Here is a 20,315-nt window from a genome sequence, read left to right as displayed (position 1 = left end):
CTTCTGGTATTGCCCCATTTTTGTAGACCTCTCCACCTCAGGAATAAAAGAGTGAAAGTTCTCCTTGTAGCGGGGGTCTACAAGTGTCACCAACCAGTAATGACTGTCACCCAACATTTTGACAACGCGAGGGTCACGGTTAAGGCAGCGTAACATAAAGTCAGCCATGCGTGCCAGACTGGTAACGGGCAAGATTTCCGTGTCCTCACCAAGATGACGACTGACCATGCTCTCCTCCTCCTCTTCCTCCTCCCCCCTGTCCTCAGGCCACCCACGCTGAACCGACGGTATGACACTTGTACAGGTACTACCGTCTACAACGCATGATAGCAGCTCCTGTTCTTCCTCCTCCTCCTCCTCCTCCTCCTCTCCCTCATTGTCCCCCAATGCACGTTGGGATGAGATGAGGCTGGGCTGTGTGTAATCGCCCGCTACGGCTTCTTGATCCATCTCATCATACTCTGGCTGCAATGCCTCCTCTTTAATTCTCTGCAGAGAGCGTTGCAAAAGACAGACAAGTGGGATGCTGACACTAATGATGGCGTCATCGCCACTCACCATCTTGGTGGCCTCCTCAAAGTTTGTCAGGATGGTACATATGTCAGACATCCAGGTCCACTCCTGAGGTCTTATGTGTGGAGTCTGACCTGAATATCGACGGCCTTGTTGCAGCTGGTACTCCACAACTGCTCTGTTTTGCTCACAAATCCTTTGCAACATGTGGAGGGTAGAGTTCCAACGTGTGGGGACATCACACACCAGTCGGTGTGCCGGAAGCTGCAAACGCTGCTGCAACACAGCAAGGGCGGCGGAAGCTGTAGCCGACTTGCGAAAATGAGCTGACAGGCGGAGTACTTTCACGAGCAGATCTGGCAACTCGGGGTACGATTTAAGAAACCGCTGAACCACGAGGTTAAGCACATGAGCCAGGCATGGTACGTGTGTGATCTCACCTCGCCTCAGAGCCGCCACCAGGTTACGGCCATTGTCACACACGACCATGCCGGCATGTAGGTTCAGCGGTCTCAGCCACAGATCTGCCTGTTCTTTCACAGCTGTCCACAACTCACAAGCAGTGTGAGGTTTATCACCTAAGCTTATGAGTTTCAGCACAGCCTGTTGCCGCTTGGCGGAGGCAGTACTGCAATGCTTCCAGCTTGTAACTGATGTGGTGATATCTGAGATGGAGGCTGAACATGAGGAGGAGGAGGATGCGCAGGAGCTGTACACTGTGGGGGCAACTCTGACTGACATAGGGCCCGCAATCCTCGGTGTGGGGAGGATGTGTTCCGTCCCAAGGTCCGACTGGGTCCCGGCTTCCACTATGTTTACCCAGTCTGCCGTCAGAGAGATGTACCGTCCCTGGCCACAAGCACTTGTCCACGTGTCCGTTGTCAGGTGGACTCTCCCAGTAACTGCGTTGTTGAGGGCACGGCAGATGCTTTGGGACACGTGCTTGTGTAGTGCGGGGATGGCACACCGGGCAAAATAGTGTCGGCTGGGGACCGAGTACCGAGGGACGGCCACCGCCATAAGATTGCGGAAGGATTCCGTCTCCACCAGCCTAAAAGGCAGCATTTCCAATGCAAGCAGTCGTGAAATGTGCGAATTTAGGACTGTGGCCTGTGGGGCGTTAGCTGCGAATTTCCGCTTTCGTTCAAAGGTCTGGGATATGGACACTTGAACGCTGCGGTGGGACGTGGATGTGGACGTTGATGCTGTTTCTTGAGAAACTGCCATAACAAGTGAAGACTGAGAGGAGGGGGCATCTTTACATGCAGTATGGACAGGGGATTGCCTTGCACACACAACAGGGGGTTCTATTGCACGCACAACAGTGGAAGAAGCAGTGGTGACACCCGCTGACACTGGTCGTGGACCCTGGGTTTCGCCCCACAAAGTCGGGTGCTTTGCTGCCATGTGCCTGATCATGCTGGTGGTGGTCAGGATGGTAGTTTTGTCACCCCTGCTGATGCTGGCATGGCAGGTGGAACATATGGCCTTTTTGGGGTTATCAGCAGAGTCTTTAAAAAAATTCCAGACTCTGGAAGACCTACCGCTTGTACTGGCAACGTCCCTCGTGTTGGTCTTACGGGGAACGGTTGCCTGCCTTCTGTCTGCGGCCACCACACTGCTTCTTCCTGCCTGTTGGGGTACTCTGCCTCCCTCCCCCTGTGTGCTGCTGGCCTCACTCTGCATGTCCTCCTTCCACGTTGGGTCAGTTACTAGATCATCCACCACCTCCTCCACTTCCACTTGCGCACCACTATCCTCCTCCTCACTTCCTGGCAATTGTGTCTCGTCATCGTCCACCTCTTGTGACAGATTGCCAACGTCGACTTCCTGTGGCCGTGGCTGTTCAAATATTTGGGCATCGCAACATGGGATCTCCTCTTCCACCACTTCAAGTGTATCAGGCGAGGGGCCCAAATATGGAAATGGACCAGTGAACAGCTCTTCAGAGTGTCCAAGTGTGGGATCACTTGCTGTCTGACGACACTCGGCATGGTGGGAGGAAGGAGCATCAGGGTGAGGAGGAGTATGCGGTCGAGACTCACGGCTACTAAGAGTTGACCGTGTGGAAGACAGACCGGAGGTGGTGGTGCCCAGGTAACTGGAAGTATTGTCTGCTATCCAATTAATAACCTGTTCACACTGATCAGTTCTCAATACTGGTGTTGTTCTGTGCTTCCCTAGTAATTCGGTCAAGAAGTGGGAGCGAGAAGATGTGGCTGTTGGTTGTGGCACATTTTCACCTTGGCCACGGCCCCGTCCTCTGCACGAACCATCACCAGAACGTCCACTTCCACGTCCCTTGCCACGCGCCTTGCCACGCGCCTTGCCCATTGTAAATGAAGTAAAATAGCTTACACTTGCACTATCAATGGAAAAAGGGTAATAAAGAGTAGATTAGAACCATGGAAGAGGAAAACCACAGTTATTGTTTACTGGGGTATACCACACTTTTTTAAATAGAGATATTTGCGGCTGAACAGTGAGCGACACACTCAAACTGCTTTTTTTTTAGATACCAAAGGCCCAAAACTGGATAGTACAGCGATTTGACCCGTGGAACTGCGAAACCACACTGGGATGTCGGGCCTACACAAGACTATTTTCAACAGATATATTTTTGTGTCACAACAGTCAGGAGACACTACTGTTTTTCTTTACGGAAAAAACTACCAAAAGCTGAATAATAGAGATTTTTTACCGTGGGATGGCAAAACCACAGTTATTGTTTACTGGGGTATACCACACTTTTTTAAATAGAGATATTTGCGGCTGAACAGTGAGCGACACACTCAAACTGCTTTTTTTTTTAGATACCTAAGGCCCAAAACTGGATAGTACAGCGATTTGACCCGTGGAACTGCGAAACCACACTGGGATGTCGGGCCTACACAAGACTATTTTCAACAGATATATTTTTGTGTCACAACAGTCAGGAGACACTACTGTTTTTCTTTACGGAAAAAAATACCAAAACCTGAATAATAGAGATTTTTTACCGTGGGATGGCAAAACCACAGTTATTGTTTACTGGGGTATACCACACTTTTTTAAATAGAGATATTTGCGGCTGAACAGTGAGCGACACACTCAAACTGTTTTTTTTAGATACAAATGGCCCAAAAGTGGATAATACAGAGGTTTGAACCGTGAAACTGCAAAGCCACACTTGTATTTCTCGGGCCTACACCAGACTATTTTCAACAGATATATTTGTGTCTGAACAATCAGGAGACACTATTTATTTTTTACGGCAAAAAATGCCAAAAGCAGGATAATAGAGATTTTTTACCGTGGAACAGCAAAAGCACACTTCTGTCTCTCTGGCCTACACCAGACTATTTTCAACAGATATATTTGTGTCTGAAAAATCAGGGAGACACTATTATTATTTTTATACAGCAAAAAATGCCAAAAACAGGATAATAGAGATGTTTTACCGTGGAACATCAAAACCACAGTAATAATTTACTGGTGTATACCAGACTTTTTAAAATATATATATTTGCGGCTGAACAGTGAGCGACACACTCAAACTGTTTTTTTTAGATAAAAATGGCCCATAGAACTGCAAAACCACACTTCTATTTCTCTGGCCTACGCCAGACTATTTTCAACAGATATATTTGTGTCTGAAAAATCAGAGGCACACTTTTTTTTTTTTGGGGGGGGGGGACACCAAAAGGTTAATAAGATGGGTATTTGTACATTGTGAAGGAGGAAAAAAAAAAGAGGATTTAGATAAAAAAAAAAGGATTTTTCCTGGCCCCCGGGACCTGGAGCTAAGTCCAGCAATTTCAGCAACAGGAGCAGCACACAGGACTGTAATGCAGCGTTTGCTGGTATAACCACTGCGTCTCCTATACAGCCTGCCTGCCTGCCTGATATACCTGGGATGGATATTAGTCCTGAGAAGGACTGTTTGTTTGATCTGGCAGCCTTTACAGACCCTACACTAACTATTTTGCAGGATATATCTCCCTAAATCAGCAGCGCTGTCCCTACACTGTCTGATCCGGAGCGACTGTGTCCAAGATGGCGGCGCCCGGTTTTAAATACTCGAGGTGACGCTGTGACGCCAGCCAATCACTGTAATGCCCACAAACAACATGGCTGCGGCATTACAGTGACTGGTTGGCAATCCCTGCATGTTCATTGGCTCTGTAAAGAGCGCCAAACATGCAGGGCGGAGACCCGAGCTCCCGCCCGAGTAACCCGGAAATGCTCGGTGCTCGCCGAACATCCCGAGTAGCGTGATGCTCGGGCGAGTACCGAGCAGTGTCGAGCATGTTCGCTCAACACTAACTGGCACACATAAATATACTATTCTTGTCACAGCTATCAAAGATAAACAATGTAATGGTGGACATTACAGAAAGCTCTGATCTCATAATATCTATTATATCTTCTCTGTCCATTTTTTATATTTTACTACTTTTACAAGCTACAAACAACTCCTCCTGATATCTGCCGTACATATATGGCAGATCTTAAGAAGGGGTTAAAATGTGATGTGTACAGAAATCTCTAAATGTTCCAGAAGATCAACCTATGTCCCCTCCTTTTTCTCACTATACTGTTTCTGGTTGTAGGACAACTGACTGCAGCAGGAGACCCTCTTCTGCTCAGTTTTTAATAAATTGTTAAACCATGCCCTTTTTCAATAAATCTCAACCCCTCAGTTGTTCATCAGCCCAAAATGGAACAAACCTGCAGAATATTAACTTTAGGATTTTTACAAGAGTTTTCTTTAACCCTATAGAGGAACCCTTATGATGTAATCAGCAAAGTTTCTTAGAGCATCAAAGAGCCATGATCTTCACGAGACCAAGATAAACTCCATGATTATATTGAACATTGATTGGGTATATATTACGAGCATAGAAATCTCATATAAATGCATACATTTTGGAATGATATGGGGTGAAGAGGAAAAATTCACGGTCAGAAATGTCCTAGATGGGTTCAACTTCCCAATGTTACCCTTCCTTGCTCCTCAGAATCAATAATTTGTGCACTTAGTTTCTTTGATTTCTTGGCAATTTTAATAAAATAGACATTGATGTGTAGGACCATCGTTCCCACATGGATTTTAGTGTTTTATCCCAATGTTCGTTTCTATTTTTTAGATTACAAATTCCCAGAGATGTGCAGTTGTGGTAGGACACAACAGAGTTTATCTACAGCTTCTAATGAAAGTCCTTCTGCCGTGGAAGAAGATGTCACGGTGAAGGAAATCTACAGGCAGATGTAAGGATTGTATTCTGGCTGCTTCATAGTGATGCAGGTTTCAGCAATAAAAAATAATCTTATTTGCCCTTGCCATATTTGAAATGGGTACAGGTGAATGGGTATTTTGGTGCCCAAAATGGTGACCTATATAGTTTTTTTTTCTATTTTAACCTCAACAAATGTTTATTTTACAATTGCTGAAAACGGTGAATGCTTGAGTTTTATGCAGAAATTGTGGATAACTAGGTGAAATAGTGGCAGAAAAAAAAATCCCCAAAATCCATGTAATATTTGCTGACAAAAGTATTGGTCAGAAATATATATAATTTGATGGGCACATTGTGACAATTAGGGTCAGCTCTCGGCCTATCCCACCCTTGACTTAAATTGAGCCTACATTGTCAACTTTGTTATTGAATATATCCAAATGAGACTATGGGACAGATTTACAAATCCTGTCTATTTTTTTATCCAGCATAAACTTAGACTATAAAGTCTGAAAATATGCCAAATGTATCCCAGCGGCTCACGCAGGATGATAAATTTGGATACTTTTCTCTGACTTTACACCACCTATTGGGTAGCTTACTTTGCGTCACTTTTTTGCGCTTACATTTTGGTCACATTTTAGGCAATGTTACATTTCCTTTAAGCCAAATAAAAAATTATTTATGATAAAATTCTTAAACAAAAAATGAAATAAATAAAAATTGTGCCCTTCTGTCTGACTTTATTTATGCTTTGTCTGGGAGTAAATGTGTTGAATTTGTATTGTGAGAAACTACAGTGGCTTGAGAAAGTATTCACTCCCTTGATTTTTACTTTTTGTAATCCGATTTGTGTGTGATGCATCAGCACTAAATAGTTTAAGTTGGTGAAGTGAAGTGAGAAAAATATATACGCTTACATTAAATTTATGGGATCAGATAACTAAAAATTGACATGTGCATATGTATTTACTACTTTTGCTATGAAACCCCTAAAAATTTCTGGTGCAAGCAATTCCCTTCATAAGTCACATACTTAGTGAAAGAAAGACCACCTGTGTTCAATCTAAGTGTCACATGGTCTGTCAGTATATACACATCTTTTCTGAAAGGCCACAGAGACTGCAACACCATTAAGCAAGAGGGACGACTAACCAAACACCGTGAAGAACATGGAGATCTCCAAACAAGTCAGGGTTGGGTTATAATAAAAAATATCCCAATCTCTGATGATCTCCCGGAGCACCATCAAATCCATTATCATCAAATGGAAAGATCATGGTATCACAACAAACCTGCCAAGAGAGGGCTGCCCACCAAAACTCCCAACTCAGACAAGGAGGGCATTAATCAGAGAGGCGGCCCAGAGACCAAAAGCTAACCCTGGAGGAGCTGCAGATTTCCCAAGCAGAGACTGGAATATCTGACCATATGAACACAATAAGCCATACACTCCAGAGGTGGCCTTTATGGAAGAGTGGGCAGAAAAAAGACTTTACTTACACACTAAAATTGTAAGGCTCGTTTTGAGTTGGTTAAAAGACACGTGGGAGACTCTCCAAATGTATTGAGGATAGTGCTGTGGTCAGATGAGACCAAAATTGAACATTTTGACCACCAAGGTAAATGCTATGTCTGACATCAAACCAACACAGCTCATCACCCTAAGAACACCATCCCCACAATGAAACGTGGTGGCAGTATCATGCTCTGGAAATGTTTTTCGACAGCAGGGACAGAGAAACTGGTCCGAGTGGAGGGGAAAATACATTGTGCGAAATACAGGGAAATTCTTGAGAAAAACCTGGTTCAGTCTGTCAGTGATTTGAGACTGGGACGGAGATTCACCTTCGAGCAAGACAATGACCCAAAGCATACTGCTAAAGCAACACTCAAATAGTTTAAGGTGAAACATGTAAATGTTTAGGAGTGGCCTAGTCAAAGCCCAGACCTTAATCCAAATGATAATCTGTGGTCAGACTTGAAGATTGCTGTTCACCAGAGGAGACCATCTAACTTGAAGGAGCTGTAGCAGTTTTGCCTTGAGGAATGGGCAAAAATCCCAGTGGCAAGATGTGGAAAACTCATAAAGACTTATTCAAAGCGACTTGCAGCTGTAATTGCTACAAAAGGAGGCTCTACAAAGTACTTACGTTAGGGGGATGAATAGTTATGCATGCTGAAGTTTTCAGTAATTTTGTCCTATTTGTTGTTTGCATCCCAATAAAAAGAAAACCAAACGTTCACAGTTGTAGGCATGTTCTTTACATGAACTGATGCAAACCCTCAAATAAAAAAGTGAAATTCCAGGTTGTGAGGAAGCAAAACACCAAAAATGCCAAAGGGGGTGAATACTTTCACAAGCCACTGTAGAATGCTTCATGAACTTCTCATAAAAATAAGAGTGGGCATAGCTGTTTGAATATCAAATGGATGTCTCAATAGGCTGTGAGTGATTTCCATTATTTTTTACAAATATTCTATTGCTAGAAGAATTAATGTGTTTGTTCAATGCTGGCAGGAAACGAGAAAGGAACCTGCTCCTCGACGTTATGGTTATTATGTACGAGAGAAGATGGTTTGTAGAAGAAGCTGTGCCACACGTCAGAAGAGCCCTGAGGAAATGTGGAGCCCTATCACTTGGTGCAGATTAGATGCGGAATACCTGCAATAATATGTCAGTGTGACTGTATCATTACCGGGGTATAGTGACAGTAAAGCAATGGGATTGCTGACACAGATTGCAGGGTAAACATGGTTAGAAAAAATGAGCTGACCATTTATATTGTAATAAAAATGTTATTTTCCAGGAATTGTAAAAACTCTTATACTGGAACTCAGATCCCTGATAAGTAAAAATGACGATAATTCATGAGTATTTTCACATGAAATAACATGATGCGACATTACCTGTTAGGAAGATGAAGTAATGTATATTACTATAACCTGAAATACAGTTTATTGAATTAAATGGGGATTTTATATAACTTTTACAATGATGACACAAAGCTAGTGGGTGCATGTAAACCAATTACTATGATCAGATCCTAACCATTAAGGCAGAAAGATGCAAGCTCCCTGGGTACACGTTGTTTTCATAGGACCCCATTCACACTACAAGAGTGCCGTTTTAACCTCCTTATTAGCCTATCTTATATTTATTAGGGCAGCATCTTGAAACCCAAATTTAAAGTAGCATTCCAGTTTGTTTTCTTATTCATGCAGTCACTAGCCCCTCAATATACAGTATATAATTCTGCCAGTATTACCTTTAAATTATTCTGTTGTATCTGAAAATTCAGGGTATATTTCTCTTCAATTAGGTAATGTGATCTTATGGTGACTCCCTAGGAATTACCTGCCTTTAAGTTCTCTGAATGGGGTCACCATCTCTGTCACCAGCACCACCTATTTTATGAAATTGCATGGAGTGTACCACTGATGTTCTCCACAGTGGGGTACAGAAACACCTATCAGAGATTATGATGATGACTACACAGCTCCTGTTACACAGTTAGAATGAATGAAATCACAGTGCAGCCTCCCTGGCTGTATTCTTGAAATCTATTAGCTTATGTAGGACAATATATAGGGGAAGATATCCACAGTGTTACCACAATAGGCATAGGTGGTAATGGCTCTAGCTGTGCATGTGATGTTATGCTGATGAATCATAGGATTGATGGCAACACAGACAGAAGACAGTATTAACCAGAAGACATATGGTCTCAGATTTTAATATGTAAGGGAACTTGTAAACTCAGCTATTGCATTGCAGTCCCAGTCATTCTTGAGGCTAATGTTTTCTTACATTTCCTGTACAAGATAATACATAAGAATATGTAAACCATCAACAGAGAAAATACAAATAGCTACCACCCAAACTTATATATAACTTATCGAAATTCATTACAATCCAAAATGTAAGAACACATCATTAAAAAGTGCAAGTTTTTTTTTTTTTTTTTCATCGGATGTGTGAGAAGTAAATTGTGAAATAAAATGTCTGAAATAAGGTTTATGTAATGGTATAGACTGGTTAGCCGTGAATAATGTAAATAGCTTCTTTTCAACATGCTTGAGAATAAATGCAATCTTTTACAAAATAGTCTCCTTTCTGATCAATGAGCACGATGGTGTTATTATGAAGATATTTGTATAATAGCAATATACTAGGGAATTGGCTAAAATAATGGATTAATGATGACGAAGATAATAAGAAGGCATAACTGATTTTTAATTCTGGAAAATAGATTTATTCAATGCAAATGTTTCCAGTTTAAAAAGTCACATTATCAAATATACATCCAATCAGGTCATAGATTTTGTACTTAAATAATTAAATTATTGCAAAAATAAAAATTAATTTTCTAAACAGTAATGAGTAAAAACAGGGAGGGGTATTAGCTTTACCCATGGGAGCCTGCCCTTTGCTATAACTAGCATTGTACTCACATAGCTCACTAGTAGTGTTGAGCATTCCGATACTGAAATATCGGGTATCGGCCGATATTCGCGGTATCGGAATTCCGATACTTAATTCCGATACTTTTACAATATCGAATACCGGAATCCGAAGTTCCCATAATGCCTGCGCTCTGCAGTGTCTCTGAAGGATGACAAGCTGGATGGCAGCGCTCAGCTGAGATCCAGCCTGTCATCAGAATGCCATCCCAGCGTGGGAGAATTCTCCTGATTGATTAAAAGCCGGCGGGCGGTAAAAAGCCGCCGGCTTTTAAACAATCACACAGCCCCATACTGCTTCCCCGCAGCCTCCCACCCCGATCCTCCGCTCCCCTCGCCACCTCCCATCCCGATCGTAAGTTAGGACCGGGCGGGGAGCGCAGCACCAAGGAGTGGGGAGCGAAGAACCCGGGCGGGGAAGCCGGCAGTGAAAAGACTTCACCGCCGGCTTTCCCGTTCTGTGCTGCGCTTTCCCGCCGGTTATTTCAAATGAACAGCTGAGGTATCAGGTGATGCCGATCAGCTGTTCATTTGAAGTAGCCGCGGTGCCCTCAGAGGGTTCATGTGAGTTCATGCTTGACTGCATTGCATGAACTCACATGAACTTTCCCACGGCCGCACAGGTCAGCCTCACCTCCCAGACCGGTCATGATTGGTGTGTGTGGGTGTCTGTGCGGTGTCTGCGGGTGTGTGCGGTGTCTGCGGGTGTGTGCGGTGTCTGTGCGATGTCTGCGAGTGTGTGCGGTGTCTGTGCGATGTCTGCGGGTGTGTGCGGTGTCTGTGCGATGTCTGGGGGTGTGTGCGTGCAGGCAGACATAGGCCGATGTGACACTACTACTCCCATCGGCCTATGTCTGTCCCCCATCCACTCGTGCCAGCAGGATCAGCTCGATGGGAGCAGTAGTTCCCATCAGCCTGATCCTGCTATTTAAATTGCCCTACTGTGTCCCCAATAAATTTTAAATACATGTCATTGGTGGCCAGTGGTTACCTACAATAAATTAGTTCATACATTACCTGTCCCCGCCGATCGCCACCTAAAATAAAGTAAAAAATAAAAAACTACACCTATACTCACCTAGACACCTAATTCCCCGAAGCCATCGATCTCCTGTAATAAAATATAAAATAATAAACCACAACCTTATCCTTACCCCTCCGTAGTAGTCCACGAGTGTCCCACGATGATCTCCAGTTTAGAGCAGCCACATAGAATGTGACCGCTCTGAACCGCTGCTGCCGCTAGAATGATGGGGCCGTAAAGCAGCCCCGTCATTGCATAAGCGGGTTCGCCGGAGTTCAGGCAGCGCTGCTCCGGTCAGCTCCTTTACGGCCCTGCTGTATCGTGAGAAATTCCCACGGTACAGCAGTGCCGTAAAGGAGGTCTCCGGAGCTGCGCTGCCTGAATGCACTCCGGTGACCTCAGTCAGTGGCTCCCGCTGCCGGGAGCGGACGTGTTCCCGGCAGTGTGAGCTTACAGCAGCCATGCACAGCTGTCACCATCTCCAGATGTGACAGCTGTGCATGGGAGATCAGCGCAGGAACGTGGACAGGTAACTATTTTTTTTTAGTAAACTAAGAATTAAATAAAATGGTGTGTTTTATTTCAAATAAATTATTTTTTTCTGGGTGTAGTGTGTGTTTTCTTTTTAACACTTTGTAGGTTAGTAATGGGGGTGTCTTATAGACACCCATCATTACTAACCTGGGCTTCATGGCAGCTGGCGCTGACATGAACCCCAGCCCCATTACCCCCTGCCACCGCACCAGGGCAGCGTGGAAGAGCGAGGCTAAGTGCCAGAATTGGCGCATCCTATGGATGCGCCATTTCTGGGGCGGCTGACGGCTGGTGTTTCTAGCCTGGGAGGGGGCCAATATTCATGGGACCCTTCCTGGGCTATTAATATCAGCCCCCAGCTGTCTGCCTAGCCTTTACTAGCTATTAAAATAGGGGGGACCCCACGTCATTTTTTTGGGGGGGTCCCCCATTTTAATAGCTAGTAAAGGCTAGGTATTCAGCTGGGGGCTGATATTAGTAGTCTGGGAAGCTCCGTGGGTATTAGCCCCTTCCCAGGCTTCAAACATCTGCCCCAGCCGTCTGCTTAACCTCCGCTAGAGACTAAAATTGCGGGGAACCCCACGCCAATTTTTTTTTTAAATAAATCCTTTATTTTAACACTAAATGACATTTGAGGAGTTAATAAAGATGCAGTCCCTAAATTATTATTTATTTTTTAATTAATTTTTCCCAAAAATTTTGACGTGGGCTTTGCCATATTTTTGTATGCCAGCCAGGTACAGCATCCAGCTTCTATGAACGCGCCATTTTCTGGGGTGGCTGCGGACTGCAATTTGCAGTGGGGGGGAGGCCCAGAAAGCTTGGGTCTCCCTGCGCTGCAGATTCCATCCCCCAGCTGCCTAGTTGTACCTGGCTGGACACAAAAATAGGGAGAAGCCCCACGTATTTTTTTTTTAAATTATTTCATGAAATATTTTTTTTAAAAAAGGGCTTCCCGATATTGTTGTGTCCGGCCAGGTACAAATAGGCAGCTGGTGGTTGGGGGCAGCCCGTTCCTGCCTGCTGTACCTGGCTGGACACAAATATAGTGCGAAGCCCCACGTCAATTTTTTTTTAATTATTTCAGGAAATTCATGAAATAATAAGATATGTGCAGTGCGCATAGGAATTTGTTCATAGTTTTTTTTTTAAAATTATATTCCGGTCTGAGGGACAGTGAACTGGCCCCGTTTAAAATGTTTGAGGACCCCTGGTATATACCATAAAAAAAGGTATGCTGATGCATATTGGCCCAACTTATGCCAAAAGGACCCATTGATATTGACATTAGTCTAATGTACAGTACAGACCAAAAGTTTGGACACACCTCATTTAAAGATTTTTCTGTATTTTCATGACTATAAAAATTGTACATTCACACTGAAGGCATCAAAACTATGAATTAACACATGTGGAATTATATACTTAACAAAAAAAGTGTGAAACAACTGAAAATATGTCTTATATTCTAGGTTCTTCAAAGGAGCCACCTTTTGCTTTGATGACTGCTTTGCACACTCTTGTCCTTGTCTTGTCCTCAGACATAGACCTGCGATACAAATTTAAGGGCTGCACGGTGGCTCAGTAGTTAGCACTGCAGCCTTGCAGCGCTGGGGTCCTGGGTTCAAATCCAACCAAGGACAACAACAAGGAGTTCTTTCCATGTTTTAGTGGGTTTCCTCCCACATTCCAAAGACATACTAATTAGATTGTGGGGACAGTGCCGATAATGTCTGTAACACGATATGGAATTAGTGGCGCTATATAAATGAGTTAAAAAAATAAATTTGTGATGTAAGCCACTGAACAAGCATACCAGTTAGATAGGTTATTACAGACTTCCATTGTACCATAAAAATATATAGTATATACCAGGGGTCCTCAAACTAAGGGCCACATGCGGCCCGCGAAGGATTTTTATCCGGCCCGCCGGGCTGTGGGCGGAGGAGAGCGGTGTCAGCGCCCGCTCCCTCCCGCTTGCTCAGGGCCCCGGCAGCCGGATACTTACCTCTCCCCGTGCCTCTGCAGATCCGCTGTCTTCCCGTTCTGCGCTGCCTGTGACGTCTCAGGTCAGAGGGTGCGGTGACGTCTTTTCACCGCGCGCTCCCCTGAGCCGTCACAGGCAGCACAGAGCAGGAAGACGCCGGCGACGCTGGAGTCCGGACCCGAGCAGCGGCAGCAGGTGAGAAGTGAGGTGAGTATTTATTTATTTTTTTTTAAATGTATGGAGGCATGGGGCATAATATTAGGGGTGACATCCTGCATGGGGCATAATATGGGGGGTGACATCCTGCATGGGGCATTATATGGGGGAGTAACATGCTGCATGGAGCATTATAAAGAGAGGGGGGGGGGGTGATATCCTGCATGGTGCATTATAACGACAGGGGAGTGATATCCTGCATGGGGCATTATATGGGGGGGGGGTGACATCCTGAATGGGGCATTATAACGACAGGTGAGTGATATCCTGCATGGGGCATTATATGGGGGGGTGACATCCTTAATGGGGCATTATATGGGGGGGTGACATGCTGCATGGGGCATTATATGGGGGGTGACATCCAGCAAGGGGCATTATAAAGACAGGGTAGTGATATCCTGCATGGGGCATTATATGGGGGGGGTGACATCCAGCATGGGGCATTATATGGGGGGGTGACATCCTGAATGGGGCATTATAAAGACAGGGGAGTGATATCCTGCATGGGGCATTATATGGGGGGGTGACATCGTGCATGAGGCATTATATGGGGGGTGACATCCTGCATGGGGCATTATATGGGGGGGTGACATCCTGCATGGGGCATTATAAAGACGGGAGTGATATCTTGCATGGGGCATTATATGGTGGGAGAAAGGGACATCCTGCATGGGGCATTATATTGGGGGTGACATCCTGCATGGGGCATTATAAGGGGGGGGACAGTCTGCATGGGGCATTATAAGGGGGGAACAGCCTGCATAGGGCATTATAGGGGGGAAACAGCCTGCCTATTGAGGACCTATGCTGCCTATTGGGGACATTTACCTGCCCATTGAGGACCTATGCTGCCTATTGGGGACATTTACCTCCCCATTGAGGACCTATGCTGCATATTGGGGACATATACCTGCCTTTTGGGGACATTTACCTGCCCATTGAGGACCTATGCTGCCTATTGGGGACATGTACCTGCCTATTGGGGACATTTACCTGCCTATTGAGGACCTATGCTGCCAATTGGGGACATTTACCTGCCTATTGGGGACCTATGCTGTCTATTGAGGACCTATGCTGCCTATTGGGGACATTTACCTGCCTATTGGGGATATTTACCTGCCTATTGGGGACCTATGCTGCCTATTGAAATACCGGTTGATTTAACTTTACTTGTTCTTCATTTTAAATATTGTATTTGTTCCTGTATTGTTTTTTTACTTCAAAATAAGATATGTGCAGTGCGCATAGGAATTTGTTCATAGTTTTTTTTTTAAAATTATATTCCGGTCTGAGGGACAGTGAACTGGCCCCGTTTAAAATGTTTGAGGACCCCTGGTATATACCATAAAAAAAGGTATGCTGATGCATATTGGCCCAACTTATGCCAAAAGGACAATGGAATAAGTATACGAATAAGTAGAGCTTTCCCCTTGCATACAGAAAGGGTAAGGCCAAAAGTAATGTGAACAGGCCCCAGATCTGCTGTACAGCACAGTATATCGACAGGCTAACAAATTACTTAGCTGCCAACAGTTCCTCACATCTTTAGCAGGATTTGCTAACAATTCAGTGTCTAGACTCAAGAGCCCAATGCCCATACCCCTAATGCTTAGTATTCTTGGTAAAAATGGACAGATTTTTGGCTATGTGATATTTAGGATGACTGTTACCAGCTTCACCAGCAGCATAACATGGTGGCAGCAGGCACTGAGGTTTCAGCTTGCAGAGTAAGGTGCATGCTAAATGCTGAAGGTCTCTATTCTGGGACTCCAGGACGTACCCCTATACTGACTCAAAAGTCGGCTCCAATATGCTCAATACTATATAAATAAACCATAGAAGGAATGAGATTCTGCTTTGGGGAGCAAAGAAAAGACTGGAACTGGTCCTATGGATCAGAGGTATGTCTGAAGGTGGAAGAATGAAGCATACGCTGAAAAGAACACCCTGCTACTGTGAAGCATGGCATCTCAGTGATGATCTTGGCTGCTTAGTCCTTGTACTGGAAACCTGCAGTGTGTGGAGGGCAAGATGGATTTAATCAAGTATTAGGAAATCCTATGAGAACAAATCACGCCATCTGAGGGAAAGATGAAGCTTGGGCATTGGGCATTTCAAAAGGACAATGATCCCAAGCATACCTCAAAGTTCTCAAAGTCTTGGTTTCAGAAGGAGTCCTGAAAGATTCTGTAGTGACCGTCCCGGTCGTCTGACTTGAAAATACATGGTGAGTTTTTGAAGAAGGCAATTGCAACACACAAACCCAAGAATATTAGGGAGTCCATGTGGAATGGGCTAAGATTCCTGAGGAACACTTTCAGAAGCTGGTATCTTGCTTTAGATCATGTTGTAGAAGATCATAACCACTAAAAATGCTCTGCTAAGTACTAAAGACGCTGGTTATGAATGGGGGGGTGAGTGATTCTGAGACTTCAGCATTTGCATAGTTAGACGTTTTATCTTAAATTTGGAGAAACCACTTGTTATATTAGTTATTTTCAGTTATTTAATTGATTAAATGATTGGTTTATTGCAGACAGCAGAATGTTTGTAAATTTTGCTAATAGACCTAATTTGCAGTGGATGTTGAATGATATTGATTACATCTGTATGGCCAGCTGATATTTTTCTATACCAAAGAACGCTGCCATGATGCTCATTCCAGTCAATGTAGATCAAAGTAGTTTACCAGAGTGCTGGGTGGCTTCACCCAGGCTAGTCACCAAGGGATGTCATCAGATTTACCAGTCAGGATTAAATGCTTATGGAGTGATCATACACACAAATTAGTAATAGGCTCTGCACCAGATACGTTATAACTAGTTCTCCTCAATGTGGTCTTCATCGCTACTGTATTCTCCATACTTCTCGTCACCAGACTGATTTCTCTGGAGCTCATCATCTTCACCATGTTCTTGCAAATCTGCTATTTGCAAGGTTCCTTCAGAGCTCCTTAAAAGATAAAGAGGCAGAACATTTTAACAAATTAAAAGGCCCTGGCCATTTCCTATTTCCTTTGTATCCACGTCTTTGATTTCATACAATCATACTGAGATTCAAAATCAGAGTTCTCCTATACAAACATTGCTCTGTACTATGTAGAACCATGGCATCCATCACTCCCGTACAGGCACCATGGATAGGACTTTTCCTAACAAGTATTACCTCTCTTCATCATCTACGCTGAGCATGTCCTCCTTCAAATGCTCAGGGCCTTGGACAGCTGCCCTTTGCCCTTTCACTGTGACAAAATCATCAGATAAACCAAGATCTCTGAGAACAGTAAAGTAATGTTTCTCGGCACACAGTCGAGCATTTTTCTGTAAAATAAAAAAGTTAAATCATCAAGAAAACTTTTGGAAACCATTCAGAATATTGTTAATGGTGGTTCCTGTATGTAGTATTCTGTCTGTGATGATAACGAGATAACTACTGAAAAGTGATCTCTACAGAACAGTGTCAGACAATTTTTAAGCTCAGTGGCCAGTTAAAACTGCAAGATTTCAAGATTATTTCAATAGACAGTGATATGAAAAAACATGTTTAACATGAAAACTTGACTTAAACAATACATTATTTTCTGATGACACATGCCCTTTAACCCCTTTATGACTGGAGCATTTTCCATTTTTGCTCTTTCGTTTTTTGCTCCCCTTTTTCCCAGAGCCATAACTTTTTTATTTTTTGGTCACTATGGCCATGTGAGGGCTTATTTTTCGTGGGACAAGTTGTACTTTTGAACGACATCACTGTTTTTACCATATCATGTACTAAAAACGGGAAAAAAATTCCAAGTGCGGTGAAATTGCAAAAAAGTGCAATTCCACAGTTGTATTCTTTTTTTTTACCTCTTTCACAGAATGCTAAAACTGACCTGTCATTAGTATTCTCCAGGTCACTACGAGTTTGTAGACACCAAACATGTATAGCCTCTTTTCTATTTAAGTGGAGAAAAAGAAATCCAAAGTTTGCTTAAAAAAAAAAAGAAAAATGACAACATTTTCCAAGACCTGTAGTGTCTCAATTTTTCGGGATCTGGGGCTGGGTGAGGGATCATTTTTTTGCGCGCCGAGATGACGTTTTTATTGATATCATTTTGGGGTAGATCCGATGTTTTGATCGCCCATTATTGCATTTTATTGAAATGTTGCGGCGACCAAAAAACATAATTCTGGCGTTTTTAATTTTTTTCTCGTTACGCCGTTTATTGATCGGATTAATTATTTTTTTATATTGATAGATCGGGCGATTCTGAACACAGTGATACCAAATTTGTGTATGTGTTTTTTTTTTAATTTTTACACTGTGTTCCAAATTATTACGCAAATAATATTTTCTCAGATTTTCCCAAATTACCTATATGAATTGCAGTCATTGTAATTTGCAGATGTGTTATGTGCAGCATGAGTCGGGGCATTATCATGCATGAAATGATCTCGATGGTCCAGATGGATGGAGTGGAGGATTGCTGGTTGATGGACACCCCATGCAAACACGGCTACGACCCTAACAAGGAGGAGGTGGAGTAATGTTTTGGGCTGGAATCATGGGGAGAGAGATTGTCGGCCCTTTTAGGATCCCTGAAGGGGTAAAGATGAACTCCATAATGTATGTTGAGTTTCTCAAACAGCACTTCCTTCCATGGTTCAAGAAGAAGAACCGTGTATTCCGCAGCAAGATCATTTTCATGCATGATAATGCCCCGTCTCATGCTGCACATAACACATCTGCATCTCTGGCTGCTATGGGCATAAAAGGGGACAAACTTATGGTGTGGCACCCATGCTCCCCTGACCTCAACCCCATTGAGAACCTCTGGAGCATCATCAAAAGGAGTGTCTATGATGGCGGGAGGCAGTTCACATCTAAGCAACAGCTCTGGGAGGGTATTCTGTCCTCATGCAAAACAACTGAAGCAGAAACCATCCAAAACCTGACAAATTCAATGGACGAGAGAGTTCAGAAGCTCCTTTCGAACAAGCGGTCCTATGTGCAAATGTAACATCACCTAGAATAAAGTTTTGAGTTGAAAACTGTTTGATTTCAGTTTGTAATAACCTGCTAATGCTTATAATTTCAAAAATGACCATTTTCTTGTTCTTTATTAAAATGAAAAGGTTGAAAACTCTGCTGTGCATAATAATTTGGAACATGCATTTTGAGTGCAGTTTGAGTTTTTTATTTTTTTAAAAATATACTGTTATCATAGGCAGTTTGTACAAAAAACTTTCAATTGTACTCTAATAGTTATTTGACTGGAAAATTACAATGACTGCAATTCATATAGGTAATTTGGGAAAATCTGAGAAAATATTATTTGCATAATAATTTGGAACACAGTGTATTTTGAATGGGGCAAAAGGGGTGTGATTTAAACTTTTAATTTTTTTTTAAAAACATTTTTTGTTTTACTTTTTGCTTGTTTCAATAGTCTCCATGGGAGACTAGAAGCAGCAGTTGCCTGATCGACTCCGCTACATACAGGCAATGAGCAGATCGCCTGTATGTAGCAGAAATGCTCACTTGCTATGAGCGCCGACCGCTAGGCGGTGCTTATAGCAATCTGGACATGACAACCACAGGGATCTGCTGCAGACCCAGGGTTGTCTTGCCAACCCATCTGTGACCCGCGATCATGTGATGGGGTCACCGATGGACGGGGTGACGCGCTTCCAGCGCGGCGCTGTTAAATGCCGGTCAGAGATTGACAGCGGCATTTAACTAGTTAACAGCCACGGGTGGATCACGATTCCACCCGCAGGTGTTGCAGGCACATGTCAGCTGTGTAGATCAGCTGACATGTGCCCGCTTTAGTGCGGGCTCAGCGCCGGAGCCCGCGCTGAACCGGGGATTACGACATGGTGCGTACTATTACATACGACGTCGTAAAGGGGTTAACTAGAGTTATGATAAAATATAAGTAACACCCTTAGAACATTTACTTTTTAAAGATTTTTTTTGTGTTTCCTTTTTTGATTTTCTTAGGATGGCAAGCAATCCCTACCTCATTGACAAGTATATCTAAAAAAGGACAATGTACAAACCTGAGAGGCCCTCTCCAATAAGAGCGGTGTCTGGGAGACCCTTTCTTTCATTGCACCCAGCTCTTCCATGTACTCTTTTGTCCGCCGTTTTTCACTTTTCCTGTTGTATTAATGTAAAGATAGCAATGTTTAAGATTCACACTTCATCATAATTGTCAGTGGTTTTATCACTGCAAAGATTGAGGCAGAGAGACTCATTGCCAGAGAAAGTAAAAATAATCCCAAAATATTCTTTAACTACATAAATAGTAAAAAACTAAAAAATGATAGTGTTGGCCCCCTTAAAAATAGTTTGGGTGAAATGGTGGATGATG

The 20,315-nt window shown here is 43.4% G+C and overlaps 2 protein-coding genes across 5 annotated transcripts in view; one reads left to right on the top strand and one right to left on the bottom strand.

The window, feature by feature from the left end:
- Positions 1-9,675, top strand: part of LOC141258338 (uncharacterized) — a 199,965-nt gene extending 190,290 nt beyond the window's left edge. For both annotated transcript variants that reach the window (XM_073673345.1, XM_073673344.1), the window contains exons 10-11: positions 5,643-5,763; positions 8,254-9,675. In XM_073673345.1, the coding sequence (XP_073529446.1) occupies positions 5,643-5,763; positions 8,254-8,386 (254 nt within the window). In that variant the 3' untranslated portion in view covers positions 8,387-9,675. The remainder of the gene's footprint in view (positions 1-5,642; positions 5,764-8,253) is intronic.
- Positions 9,676-12,278: 2,603 nt separating this feature from the next.
- FAM161A (FAM161 centrosomal protein A) overlaps positions 12,279-20,315 on the bottom strand; it is a 31,694-nt gene continuing 23,657 nt past the window's right edge. For all 3 annotated transcript variants that reach the window (XM_073672303.1, XM_073672304.1, XM_073672305.1), the window contains 3 exons: positions 20,002-20,101; positions 17,123-17,277; positions 12,279-16,909 (listed from right to left, as the gene is read on the bottom strand). In XM_073672303.1, coding sequence (XP_073528404.1) covers positions 16,777-16,909; positions 17,123-17,277; positions 20,002-20,101 — 388 coding nt within the window. In that variant the 3' untranslated portion in view covers positions 12,279-16,776. The remainder of the gene's footprint in view (positions 16,910-17,122; positions 17,278-20,001; positions 20,102-20,315) is intronic.

This window comes from Phyllobates terribilis, unplaced genomic scaffold (genome assembly GCF_046119375.1).
Source record: "Phyllobates terribilis strain yellow unplaced genomic scaffold, ASM4611937v1 Scaffold_3__8_contigs__length_932513732, whole genome shotgun sequence".
In the NCBI taxonomy this organism is placed as follows: domain Eukaryota; kingdom Metazoa; phylum Chordata; class Amphibia; order Anura; family Dendrobatidae; genus Phyllobates; species Phyllobates terribilis.
Note: the sequence above shows the minus strand (reverse complement) of the source record. Positions and strands in the feature narration are given on the sequence as shown.